The following is a 13,365-nucleotide window of genomic DNA, read 5'->3' as shown; positions in this document are numbered from 1 at the left end:
AATATCTGAAGGTATAACTAAAACACTGGAACTAACTATTTTTTAATTATGTGAGGTTTATATAATGTACCCTTCATTTTTTGTTTAACTTTCCTATAGTGACCTGTCCCATAACCTTGTAATCCACTGTGGGATATTTCTTTGTGGTCTCTTTCCTTTTGTTATGCCCCCACAGGTTTTCAGCTTAGATGCCTTTTTTTTTTTTTCTCTTGGTAAATGCGTCTTTAAAAAATATTTGACCTGTTTGACTTAGAGACGTGCATAGACATCTGTGGATTGGGTTAGGCTTAGAGTTTCTACGTGATTTCATGATCTTCGTAAAGCACCACCTGAAAATTAAAAGTAATACTCCTTCGACTTTGGGGGAAATTGCTACATTAGCAGCGTTTGCAAATGTCGATGACTCTTGCGTATGAATTGATTTTCTTTTTTTTTCAATACACATAAATATATAGTTTAATGATCTCTTTGGGAGCACATCCTTGTTTATAGCAAATGTCCCGCCATAATACAGTTTTTGCCACCCCAGTTTGCTACGACTGGATGTCGCTGGACAGCCCCTGGGCAAATCAGGGAGTACACCAAAGGATTTGAGGCACCTTGATAGAAAGTGTGGGATACAGAGCGGGCTCGGGAGATTTGCTTTTCCCGCCTCCCTCGGAGCAAGAGAGGCTCCTGGAAATGCTGTCATCCCAGCCGGAGTTCGGGGGAACCAGGCTCCAGCCCTTGATCATAGAAAGCTCTTTTCGCCGGGAGCAAGCGGGTTGTTCTTTCAGGCTGAGCTTTGCAGGTACTGACGAGCGAAGGTATTGCAAAAGAGAGATAAACACGGAGCAAGGGCGATGCTGCTTCTCCATGTCCGTCAGTGGAGAGAGAGCGAGTCCTGCTGAACTCGGTGATGCCTGCGAGGAAACCATGAGCACCTTTGAGGGCAGAGCCAGTTAGTCTCATTGGAAACCCCTTTTTCTTTCAGCACCCAAGAGTTCCTCTTCAGAAATCTTGGGCTGGTAGAGAGGCAGAAATGTTAATCGCTATCATGTCTATGCAAAGCTATTAATGTTACTGATTCTTAACTTTCTCAGCGAAGACAAATTCACCATATGTCGATGTGTAAACACTTTGGAATAAAATTAAAACCAGTTCTGTGCAATTGTCACTGTGCTTGATTCTAATACAAACTATCAGGTGTTTATGCAGTTCGTCTTCCTAAATTATCAGACGCTATTGGCGTTGCTAAACCAAATACAAGCAGTAAATTCTGCATGGAGGGCGGCTCGGGTTCGCAGGTTTTGTGAAGCCGGAGCAGCTCCCACGAAGCCTCAGCAAAATCATCCTGCACTTTTGTGCCGGCGTTGGGGCTGGGAGCCGCTGAACTCTCAATTACCCTCCGGAGCTTTTTCCTAAAGCCGGTGTCATCCTTCTTCTGCGAGAAACGGGAGGAACAAATGCAGCAGCACGGCAGGAGCTGGCAGAGGAGCCGGGCTCCGGGCTGGAGCATTCCCGGGAAGCCCCACCGCATCTGTGCGCGCGTGTTTACAGAGGGGAGGGAGGGAGGCAGAAAGGCCTCGGGAAAGCCAGGAGACTCTTTTAAGTTCGCTGATGAGGAATTGCTACCGAGTGTACTCCTCTTTGCCCCACGAGCAATGCAAACACGTACATAAAGATTTCCAACTTTCAGATGTGTTTTAAAAAGTTCACCCACTTTCAAGCCTGTTTCAGAAGCTCGGTTTTCCGGGACGGAACAAACATTGCCAAGTGCTCTGGGTGGAGGGCAAGAGATATCAGCGATTATCTGGAGAGCCTTTCTATTTATCGTCCTCTACGCAGCTAGATAGGGAAATACGAGTGTTCACGGACTTGATGGATGGCAGGGCTTGTGTAGAACGGCTACATTTTACAGGCCCCTTTATGGGAGAAGGATACAGAAATCATAATGGAATTAATGACATTTTACTAGCAAAATTTGTAAACCTCAGGTAACCATTTATAAACTTCCTCTAAATGTAAGAGAGACTGCGAGACCACAGCCGGGGAGATCTGACATTATTTTATACGGCGTATTAAACGCCATTCGCTCTTTTCTCCTATCACATCATTTAGCACGAACATCTTTTTCCCTCCGGCGAACTTAGCCAGATTTTGACGGGGACGATTATGTCATAGTGGGAAACAACCTGAAAATCCTTCTGCTTATAATGTGCTACTTCAAAAATCCGCAGCAGACACAGTAAAGTTTTTCAAATCGTGTGGAAAACTGTACACGGAATAGCACGTTAGTGCTATTTACTCTTACCAAAATGTCATGTCCAAGAAAATGGAAATGAGCGTTTCCAGAAGAGAACAAATCCTTTTATTTCTTTCCTTTAAAAAAATTATTTACTTATTTATTTTCACCATACACTTTACTAGATAATAATTCTAGTTTTGTTATTGTCTCGGGCAGTTTACCTCTGAATCTCGGGAATACAAAAGCATCGCGGGTAAATATAAAACATATGTTCGCACAGGTTATGTGGCAGCTTTAACACTCGCAGCTCCATTCACACGCATCTCCACAAACGCACAAAGACCCTGGAAATCCCAGCAAACACACAGCTCCAGGGGCAGCCAGGCGGGAGGTGGTCCAGGAGAGCGGGGGGTTTTGCTCCGGGAGCAACAACAACCTACAACAAACAACCGGGAGGTCGCGGAGGGTGTGTCCGGGACCGAGCCGTGCCTCGGCCGGCGAGGACATGCTGGTCGGCCCCGCTGCTCTGCCGGGCGCTGCCGGCGCGGCGGCCCTGCGCTTCACCATCACCAGAGGCTTTTCCAAGGCTCAGTTTGTTTATTAGTTTATTTATTTTTGCCCGAGAAGGTAGAGAAAGGAGAATGACAGGATGAAATATAATACAGAGATGTGAAGTGACCCGAGTGGCAGCTCAAGGCGAGGGTTTAGCCAGGACGTGTTTCCCAGCTAAACTCTCCGCTGCTCTTTGGGGAAAACCAAATGCAGGTTGATGGAAACATCCTGTTTTGAGGGAAATGGACTGTACAGCCCTATCTAGCAGCTCCGACACTACTAATCAGCCTGGAAGAGGGCTGCAAGCACAAGTCCCGGGGAAGAGGGAGCCGTGCATCTGACATGATTGCAATTCAATCCCGATCCTGAAAGGCAGTTTGGAAGATCGCTGGGTTCCGAGGGGCAGGGCCGGGCTGCGGCTACCCCTCCGTGGCTCGTCCCGCCGGGTTACCCGCGCCCTGGTCTGCCTGCAGCGAGGGCACAGCCCCGAGCCGGAGAGGGGAAGGCAACAGATGTGGGCTGTACAGAAATCCGTGGAACAAGTGCTCTAAACCCAGGGGGATTTCTCCTAATAGCGAAATCAGAGAGGGAGAGATTTCAGGAAAGAGAATAGCCCAATATAAGTTTCTAGAGTAGAATTTACATTTCATCGTGATTTGTATTTTACAATATGCAGGCGCATACACGCGGGAGAGGTTTGGGTGCCAGCGGCGGGGGAGTCCCCGTGTCCTGATCCCTCTGACCGCCGGGAGCAGCGGCGGGGCTCTCCCCGCGGCCACGAAAGAGGGGGCACGGTGTGGAGTTTGGAGAAGCTCCTTGCGGTACCCCTATTCCCATGACCTCCCCCACACCTCCGGGACAGGGGAGAAGGGGCTGGAGGTGCTGGCTCCTGTTTATTTGTCTAAGGGGAAAACGTCGGCGTGGGGGGCCCGGGGCCGCGCTGGAGCCCCTTTCGCCATGCGGACGTGCCGTTCGGCGGGCAGTGGCAGCGGCGCTGCGGCCGGGGCGGTGCGGGGCAGGCGGGCAGGGGCACCCGGGTCAGCGCGGCCGCGAACAAAGGCGCGGAGCGGCTCCTGCACGTGGGCGCTGCCGCGGCTGGGCCGGCGGGCCCGGCCGTGCGCCCGGAGAGTCCGCCCGCACCGCTGCTCCTCGGGCTGCCGGGCCCGGCCGAGGGGTCACTCCGGACCGAGGTCCCGGCGCTTCCCCCGCCCAGGGACGAGGCTTCATCAGGGCCTGTCTGCGGGCCGTCCGTGTCCGGCCCCGCCGCCCAAAGGTCACCGCGGCTAGTCCGGCTTCTCGCTACGGGCCACATTAGCGGAGCGGCCATTTACTGCCCCGGGATTGCAGCGCGGCCCGGGTTAGCCCATAAAGCCATTCACACTCAACAATGGGGATTTTCTCAACAATTAACAAGAAACAACATAATAAATCCATTTACAAAGCCCTCGCTATTTACTATAAATTAGCCACTCTTTAAGAGACCGGTGCGTAATTTCACACGCTTTACAGCCCCGGCTGCATTTTAGACGCAAGAGCAAACAGCCCTATTGGACTTTCTGCGCTGACCTCGCTCCCCGTCCCCTCCCGGGCCGGCTCCGCGGGGGCGGAGGGCGCAGGGCCGAGCCTGGAGCCCCGGGCCTCCCCCGGCCGCTGCCTGGCCCCGAGCCCGGCATCTGCCCAGAGGGCCCCGCGCAACCTCCGTGGGCTTCCCCCCTGGCTCGTCCTCGGCTCGGAGCGGGCAGGGCGGGAGGCGGCAGGGCCGCGCCACGGGAGAGCCCGGGAAGATGGACGCCCCGGCGGAGGAGCCGGAGGGGGGTGCAGGGTGGAAGCCACGGCCCCGCTTTGAAGTGCGGGAACCCCCGGAGATTGCCGCGCCGCCCCCGCCGCCCGCGGGACCCTGGCCGAGAGTACGGGAGCCGGGCCAGGGAGCCGGGCCGGGAGCGGGGGAGCCGGGCCGGGGAGCCGGTGAGGTTCCGCGGTGCCGGGCAAGATGGCGGCCCGAGGCGCGGTGTGCCCCGGGCCCGACGCGCAGGGGCCGCCCCGCCGCTCGGGGGCCCGGCTGCGCTCCCGCATTTTTTTGATTTCGCTCTCCTTTTTTTTTTTTCCTCTTTTTTTTTTTTTTTTTTTTTTTAATTGTAATTTCCAGGCAGCGGCAGCTCGCCGCGCGGAGCGGGAGCGAGGCCGGCGGCGCTCCCTCCGTCCTCCCCCCTGTTTACAAACACAGCTGTTGCCGTGTATTTGCAATGCTAAGGGTAAAGCCACCAGCAGCGAGGAGCAAACGAGAGATGGTGCGGGAGAGGGGTCCTCGGCATCTGGAAAGGACAGGGCGCCTTGTTTTTGAAACTGTCAATTCCCTCAACCCCTATTGTGAGCGCTTCATGCAAAACATCTCGGGGCTTTTAAAGCAGGGGCTTGTGAGGCCGCCTCGGAGAGAAAGGGAGAGGGGGAGAGAGAGGGGCCTAGGGCACGGGAAATAATTATATCAGCGCAGTGAAAAAATGCAACGTGTAAGGCCTAAACCCGGCTCGCTGTCCCTTCCCCAAAGGTTTTCGGGCAGGCCGGAGATGTTAGACCACGGCTTGCAGGGCCAAGTACCAGGGGAATGGGTAATGTCTGCAAGCGTGACTTCAGCAACACAGATCCCAATACTTCCCTCCTGATTTTGCTAGCCAGGGCTTTTCATTTTCAGGCACTCGCCCTCCTTTTGTACCTCCAAGCTGACCAAATAGATTCCAGGATGAACCATCACATATTCTTCCCAGCAATCCTCTTAACCATAAAAACCACAATTAACAAGGTTATCTGTGTTTCATGTTCTCCAACATACTGCATATGTAGAATATTTTCCTGCAGATTACCACCGTGTGTCAAAAATGCCACTTTTTTTACCCTTTTCTGTCTCAACCACTCACATGTGTGAACAGTGACAAACATAAACATGATAGCATTGCTCTCATTTCTGCAGAAACTTTAATTTATTGGCAACTAAATCTGTTAGAGGTAAAGAGATCAGAGACCATGTAAAAAATCACCATGTGAATTGATTAAACAGCAAACTTCATAAAACAGCTACCACTATTTTGCATTATTGCTAGTAGTGGTGTTTTAAATAAACAATCAGTAAAGAGATTATCGCACTGTATCAAGTAAGGGTAGCTTATATAACAATCGGTTCCTAAAGTAAATTGCTGTAAACGGCAAGTTACATCTTTTAAGGCAATATACCTCGTTGCTGAAGGCATTACACGTGTTCCCTTTTTAATGCTCTAGAGAATTAAACAGAGTCCAAAACTTTCTTTGTCGTCCATCTGGCAGCAGAAATCTTCACAATAAATTTACCGGTGAACTCTATTTATGGCAAATACCTATGCAGTGTAGTCCATAAAGTACACGCACTTCCCTCAATTGCTTTTTCCTCTAGAAAATTCTGTTGATTTGTGTGTACACCAGGAATTGGGAAATGGTGGCAATTCATTGCTAATATATTTTAAGTTTTATCTCCTGTAAACATTGCAACAAAATGGTAGCCTAGCTCCCTTGGAAAACCTTGGGTTTTCCTCATTATTAGAACTTACCTTTATGGGAGAAAATTGGTTATTTTTACGTAACTCAGTGATAAGACTTCACATGATTAAGGCTGAAATGATAATGAACTCTGATCGCAATAATAATTACAATGTCATCAGAAACAGTTACCAAACTACCAGAATTGGAGAGAATACCTTTTTTTCAATCCCCCTCCCCTTTATTTTTTCCCTAGTGAGTTATTGTACCTGGCTAATTTCTCCAGCGGCAATAAAAACACGAATGTCCCTGTTAGTGGCTTGCACTAAACTGAGGTGTGCACGTGTGAAAATTATTTGGCTGTTTAACTCCTTGCCGTTTGCTGCTGCCTGGGCGGAGGAGAGCCAAGCGGAGCAGCCTGCCGGGGATGCCCGGGGGTGCCTGGAGCTCCCGGGCCGCTGGCAGGGCTGGGCGCCATATTTCACATCCTCAACTCTGCAGAGCCTATTTGGTATAAATTTATGCTTATTCCTCCCCCTCCCGACCAACCCCCCCCCCCCGGCTTATTTCAGGAACCTGAAAAGGCACCTCTGTAATTTACAATTCCTGGCCAAATCAGTATATCTCTAATTGGAAGTAAACAGGGTCAGGGGACAGAGTTACTTTGAAAGTGATACGTTGTTTAATTGACAAGGCAAAATTTTAGGTTTCAGGTTTGCATATTGCACTTTTGTAGCTTTTGGCTCTTTTTTTTTTCCCTTTCTCTTTTTTTTTTTTTTTTTTTTTTTTTTTTTTTTTTTGGTCAAGTGAAGACCTTTGTCAAGCAGACACGGTTTCTAACAGAGCAGGGGTCTTTCCTGAGCAGTACATTTTGTACGTACTTACAGTTCTCTGGAAATAAGGCTGTATTCTGTGCAGCTCTAAACACACGAACGTAAACATTCATCTCAGAACAACTTCAGTAAGCAGATTTTTCATGACCATCGTAATTTCAGCAGAGCAGTTAAGTATGCAATGCACCTTTTGCAATTGGCAGCTTTAAAGTGATGTGTGTGTGTATGTACGCGTGCATGCAGGGGGAAGGGTAACTCCACTGAAAGGCAATTGTTTACTCTTTCTAAATATATTTGGCTACAGGTATTCTTAGACTAGGCCTTTTACAATGAGAGGAAAACTCCGGTGTGGATATAGTAAACAGAGCTGAAATCAGTTAGTGACTACTTGGAATATCTGGAGACACGAGAGGTTGGGAGAGGGCATCACAAAAGGCAGGAATTAAAAAATTGAATCCCAGGCAGTGGATTGCCAGCAGAAATGTTGACTTTGAGTCACACAGTAAACATTACATTGTTGCTTTGTTTTCCTTTTTTGATTTATGATAAATTATTCTCCCGGGATTGATCGATGAGTGGAATCCTTAAAATTTAATTTGTGAATGATCTAGTATAAATAAAATGCTAATCCAAAGAAAGAAACCAGCAATTATTCATCCTAAACTCTGCTGATTCAGCAACTCAATTATTACTGCCTTTCTCAAGCTGCAAACTTTTCAGGCTGTTTTCAGAGTTGCTGTACCCGTCCTCCCCCCGCAAGAGAGACCTTCCCCCGTTCTCGGCTCTGCCTCCACCTCGGCCTCCAGCCTTTCTCTCTCTCTTTTTTTTTTTTTTTCCTTCCCTTTCTTTTCGAGAGGCTGGGGGGGGAGGGAAGGGAGGGAAACAGTTAACCTCTTGAAGCGTATTTCCTCCAAATAAAAACAGTGAACTTACAAACGGAGAGGAAACCACGGATAACTCTGCAATAATTCAAAGTGTTTGGAATCAGAATTTTTTAAAACAGTGTTTTTAATTGAAAATAAAGCTAAAGCATGCTTTTCAACAGTGCAAATTTCCATAATTTTGATTTACTGCTTCCATCATCACAATATATTATACCAGCATGACTTACCGAGGGCTAGACTCTAGAAGTCTGCCTGTTCGACTATTTCGATATTAAGTGCAAATATAGATAATTGCCTCTGATTGTCACGTGCAGTAGAAATGTTTCTGCTACATAGAGAGGATGGCATGGCAAAATAAAACTCACGACAGCAAATTTCAAGAGATGAGGATAGAACCGGGAAGTGTAACACGGTTGAAACACTTGAGTTTTGGTGCCAAAAAGCTATGAATAACATGGTCTTCTCATTTTGTGTAATCTTTCCACTTATGGCCTCTCATTTCACTTTCTGTGTTGTATTTACTGCTTTGCTATTTCCTCCAGCCAGCGTGAGGGGCTGGACCATAAATTGTACTGCTGGCCAGGCAAATATTTTAGTTGCTTTGCAAGTTTGTAAGGGGCATGTTCAGACCACAACTTAAGTATGACATTAGTGGGTAACAGTAACCTTATTTAAGACCTCTGGGTGAAACAAAAAGGCTTCCCAATTGCAAAGAGTGGCTGTACAAGCAAAAAGACACCCTTTTACCAAAAATAGAATTCCACATTTATTTACTGGTTTCAAATGAGGCAGCTTTTCCCAGCGCTGGGGTCGCAGGCGGACACCAGGCTTTCCAAACCAGAGAAAAAGGAGTAAGTGCAACTGCTCTTCGAAAGAGACACCCCTGCACCCGAAAACAAAGCTCCCGAAAAGTAGATTGCTGCCACATTGAATTTATAGTGAACCCTTACTGTGCAACCATGTAACTTAACAAACTTTAACTGAATTAACAGTTAGACTTCCATTTTCGAAATCTAGTGCATAAATTTAATGGCTCATTCTAATATTTATTATTCAACCTTTTGACATTTATTTGCAGCAGTTGAATTGAGGTACTGGTGCATTATTAGCATTTAAACAGTAAAGTGTTCCAGCTTTACCGTAATAACTGAGTTTAACTTGAGTCTTTAGCCTGAAGTACTCTGTGGAATGTAATAAAATAAAATAAAATAAAAAAACCCAATGCAACAGAACAAAACAAAACAAAAATAGACCACCAAAACCAAAAACCCAAAATAACAGAAAAATCCCACCACTGTTGTAATGGTAAATAAAATAGTAATCCGGTTTCTGTCTTCACATTGTGATAAAACAGGATTCCAGAAGTGTGTATAGCATTAATGGGTTTGTACAAACCATGCTGCAGAGTTTTAAAAAAAAAAAAAAAAAAAGGTAAGAAAGTTAAAGGTGGTTCAAGAAAATATTTTCCAAACTATTTTATTAATTAAATTTCCTGAATTTGTGGCTAGGTGGAAGAGGTATTGCAGAACCGCCCAGCTGCCATTTCCATACAGGATGGGCCTTGTGAGGTGGTTGGGAATCCTTAGTGGTGTTTAAGGAATAAGCTGGCAACAAATCCCCATCATTGCCAATAATTAGTGATGGTGGACAGGGAAAATTTGCCATGAAATTAAATGGCCTTTTCACTGCTGATGCTACATTGCTGGCTACCCTTTTGCGTCTATTGTTAACTGTAAAATCATCCAGTGTTCCTTCATGTGTCTCGATTTTACCTGTAGGACGTGGGCTTCGAGCTGATTTCAAATTTGGTTTGACTGGAGGAGTCTGCAGTACAGGTCGCTTTCCCAAAACCAGTGTCCTGTAATTTTTTCTCACCCTTGCTCCAAATTTATACTCCCCATCCTCAGGTTTTGGAGTACCTAAAGTGCATGAGAGGACCTGACTCTGAGTCAGCGGGTTTAAGGAAGTGGTTTCTTTCTCAGTGCATGCAGAATCTTCCTTGGCTGTTAATAAAGCGTCCTGGTTATTACTCTCAGTCACACCGTAAAACTCATCCTTAGTATCATTGCACTCACACTTTAGCTTATGTGTTGTAAGATCGGGCTCATACTCGTCGTTCGCACTGCTGTCCTCTATTTTGATTTTAATGCTGTGCAGGAATGGCAATGCCTTATTGCCTGTATCAGTGCACTGGAGCTCAGCTGCTGCTGCTGCCCCTGGAGAAGCAGCATCCTCCGCAGGATCAGTTTGTAAAGAGGGCAAATCCGTGGCAAATTCAATACAATGAGGGATTTTGGAATCTTTCTCTGAATTTGCTGCCGTTGATGAAGAATCATTATTTAAGAACCTAGCAGCTATTGTATTGTTATCTACACGGTGTGTAGTAGTTGCTTGAAGGCATTTCCTTGCCTCTCTGAGTATTCTTTGTTGTGGAAATGCATTGTTTGTCTTTGGGCTAGGTGAAGAGGCCCCCTTTGCAACACAGTTAATTGTTAGGTCAGTACTCTTGGTATTATTGGAAAATTCAGAGTGTGGGAATGTGATCTCGGATACCCTATCATCTCTTATCTCCGCGAAGCAGCTCCCTAGGCCGCCGGAGCAGCGCAGCGCCGGGGCGGCGGGAGCCCAGCCGGGGCGGCCCCACTCCTCCGGCAGCTCCGGCTTGACTCCGCCGGGAGCGCCGCGGAGGACGGGCAGCCCGCCGGGCTCCGCCGGGGCCGGGGCCGGGGGCCGGGGGGCGGCGGCGGCCGCCAGATGGTACAAGAAGTTGGCGTGGACCACGCCGGGCGGGCTGCAGAAGCTGGTGCGCCTGAAGCGGATGCTTTGCACCGAAACCTGGCTGGAGACCGAGCTGGAGTCGGAGTCCGAGGTGCTGTCCTCCTCCTCCTCCTCTTCCTCCTCCTCTTCCTCCTCCTCCTCCTCCTCCTCTGAGCTGCCCTCGCTGGAGTCCGAGGCGCCGCTGCCCTCCTCGTCCTCCTCCTCCTCGTCCTCCTCCTCCGAGCTGCCCTCGCTGGAGCTGGAGAGGCTGGAGCCGCAGTCCGAGTCGTGGGCGGCGCGGCCCGAGCAGCAGCTGGACTCCGAGTCGCTGCTGGCGCTCTCGGCGAAGGCGGGCGGCCCGAAGCCGCGGGGCAGCGACAGCGGCAGCCGCGGGGCGCCGCGGAGCCGGCAGGGCCGGGGCAGGGCCAGGGGCCGGCGGGCGCCGCCGGGGGGGCCCAGCGTGCCGGCGACAGCGGCCGCCCCGTGGCGGCGGCGGCGGCAGCGGCCGGGCAGGGGCGGGGGGCCGGCGGCCGGGAGCCGGGGCCGCGCCGCGGCGGCGGGAGGGCGGCGGGGCCGCAGGGGCGCGCAGCCGCCCGCTGCCGGCGCCGTTTCATAGTTTACGGGGGGTTTGCAAGGCGCCCGAGCGATTTCTGGGTAGCTGTGGCCAGTGTATTTACTAAAAATGTGAGGTAGATGAGCGGCCGGTAGCAAGGCTGCGTCCCCCGGGCGCAGAGCTTTCCTCCGGACGGGCAGCAGCGGCCGGGGAGAGTCGCTCAGACCCAGCCAAAGTTTGTTCTCCTTCCAGAAGCCGGAGAAGGGGTCGGCGGGAGCGAGCTCCGGCCGGAGGTCGGCGGCAGACAGCGCCCGGCTTAGTTTCCTCCGTTTCGTCTTAAGTACCCGTTCGGTTTTGCAGGATGTGTACAAGGCTTCCACGTCCTCTCTGGAGATCAGGGTGCATTTGGCGGCGTGGAAAGCGATGGAGTTGATGGCTTTGAGTTTCCTCAACTCCTCCAGGTCGCAGTGATGCTTTTTTACTTTTAAATGATCCATTCGCTTGTGCACGGTAGTTCGCGGGATGTTTTTGAGCAGGTCTGTAAAAACCTGGGAGAGTGCAAACATTTGCTTTCCTTTAATGATGAGGTAGCCGAGCCTCACGCCATCCACCTCTTCAAAACCCGACTTCAGGTCTCCCATTTCGTGAATTAAATTATTCCCAGCATTTGCAGAGAGAGAGAGAGATGAAAAAAAAAAAAAAGAAAAAAAAAAGAAAAAGCCACACACACACAATCCTCAGCCAGATGCTGTATTTGTCTCAAGGCATCCTGCTAATAAAATATAACAAAGGCTGTTATTCCTGGTGAATGAAGTGCCAAACTTTAGACAAAATTAAAAAAAAATAAATTAAAAAATACCGTGAGGCTACAATCAATATATAATCTTAAAAATCAGGTTTGCCAAAGTGTTTCTCTAAGTTGCTTCTGAAGATCAGTACCTGTTCCCTTTCATTCCCTGCTTTTCCATTGGAAACTATGATAATGGAATGTGAAGGGAGGAAGAGAAAAGAAATGCAGCTGCTATTCCCGCCGCTGCTTTAGCTACAAATAAAATGACAGAGTGAAGTGAGCTCGTCCGGAGACACCTTCATCAATTAATTCCCCTAAAGCCAACGCTGATTGGACACTCCTGACAGGTGATGCAATAAAAATTGATATTCCACCCCTTCCCCCAAAAAATCTCCCACTAATTAGCATACCCTTATACTGCCACCTCCCCTCCCAAAGTAAATAATACAGTTAGTATATAAATCTTTCTATTAAACAATCCGAGCTCAAACATACTCAGCCCTCTCAGACTTCCTCGTCGCTAGCTTCCGAGGAAGGATTTGTATGCTTTTCCCCCCTATCGTTCCGTATATTTTCAGCCTGTTTTGGACAAACGTTGCTCTTTTGTGCATGCCGTGAATTTAAAGGACATAAGTCTGATCGTAACGATGGAAAATCCTTCGGTAACGTAGCCGCTTTAAACTAGTGTTTTATTCTCCATTGTGTGGAAAATGAAGCTTAGAGAAAACGTGCAGAACAGCCTGGTATTTCCCCTCCTGAGGCTCCAAAGTTAAATGTTCGGTTGCTAACGAGAGGGAATACTTACATTTTCGAGTTTCTCTTGATTTTCCTCTTCAGCTTAATTAGCTTTTTACAGCCCGGGACTAAGGTTATTTTTGCTGTCTGAGTATCACGGGTATCCTGCACCGTGATACTGTAACACTTTTAACTGAAATTCTGCCTGTAATATTGCGGGAGGGGGGAGGAGGACGTGAGCTCACGTCAGACCCATAACAAAGCATAGATAAGCCAGAAATGTATACACTTTTCACGATTAACCGTACTGGATCACGAGCTGGAATGTCCTATAGTCCCAGAGCCCACGTCAGGATTCCTGCGTGCTGATTGCTTCCAGCAGAGAAAGGAGAATGTAAAATATCCAAGGTGCTTCCAAGAGCCTTTACGTAATAACAAAAAAGTGCTGGCACACACAATGTACGATATTGCATCGGGCTAGGATGCTTCTGGCTCGCAGTTTGCATATTCCGCTTGGAGTAGCCCTGCCG

At 48.8% G+C, this 13,365-nt stretch overlaps 1 protein-coding gene across 1 annotated transcript; it reads right to left on the bottom strand.

Moving 5' to 3' along the window:
• Window positions 1-9,462: 9,462 nt before the first annotated feature.
• SKIDA1 (SKI/DACH domain containing 1) lies at window positions 9,463-11,951 on the bottom strand. Its single transcript, XM_027744717.2, has one exon. The coding sequence runs from the start codon at window positions 11,949-11,951 to the stop codon at window positions 9,480-9,482; it is 2,472 nt and encodes an 823-aa protein (XP_027600518.1). The 3' UTR covers window positions 9,463-9,479.
• Between the last annotated feature and the right edge of the window lie 1,414 nt (window positions 11,952-13,365).

Source organism: Pipra filicauda, unplaced genomic scaffold (genome assembly GCF_003945595.2).
Source record: "Pipra filicauda isolate LSUMZ 115617 unplaced genomic scaffold, ASM394559v2 scaffold65_size3143899_pilon, whole genome shotgun sequence".
NCBI lineage: Eukaryota > Metazoa > Chordata > Aves > Passeriformes > Pipridae > Pipra > Pipra filicauda.
This window is presented reverse-complemented; position numbering and strand designations above follow the sequence as displayed.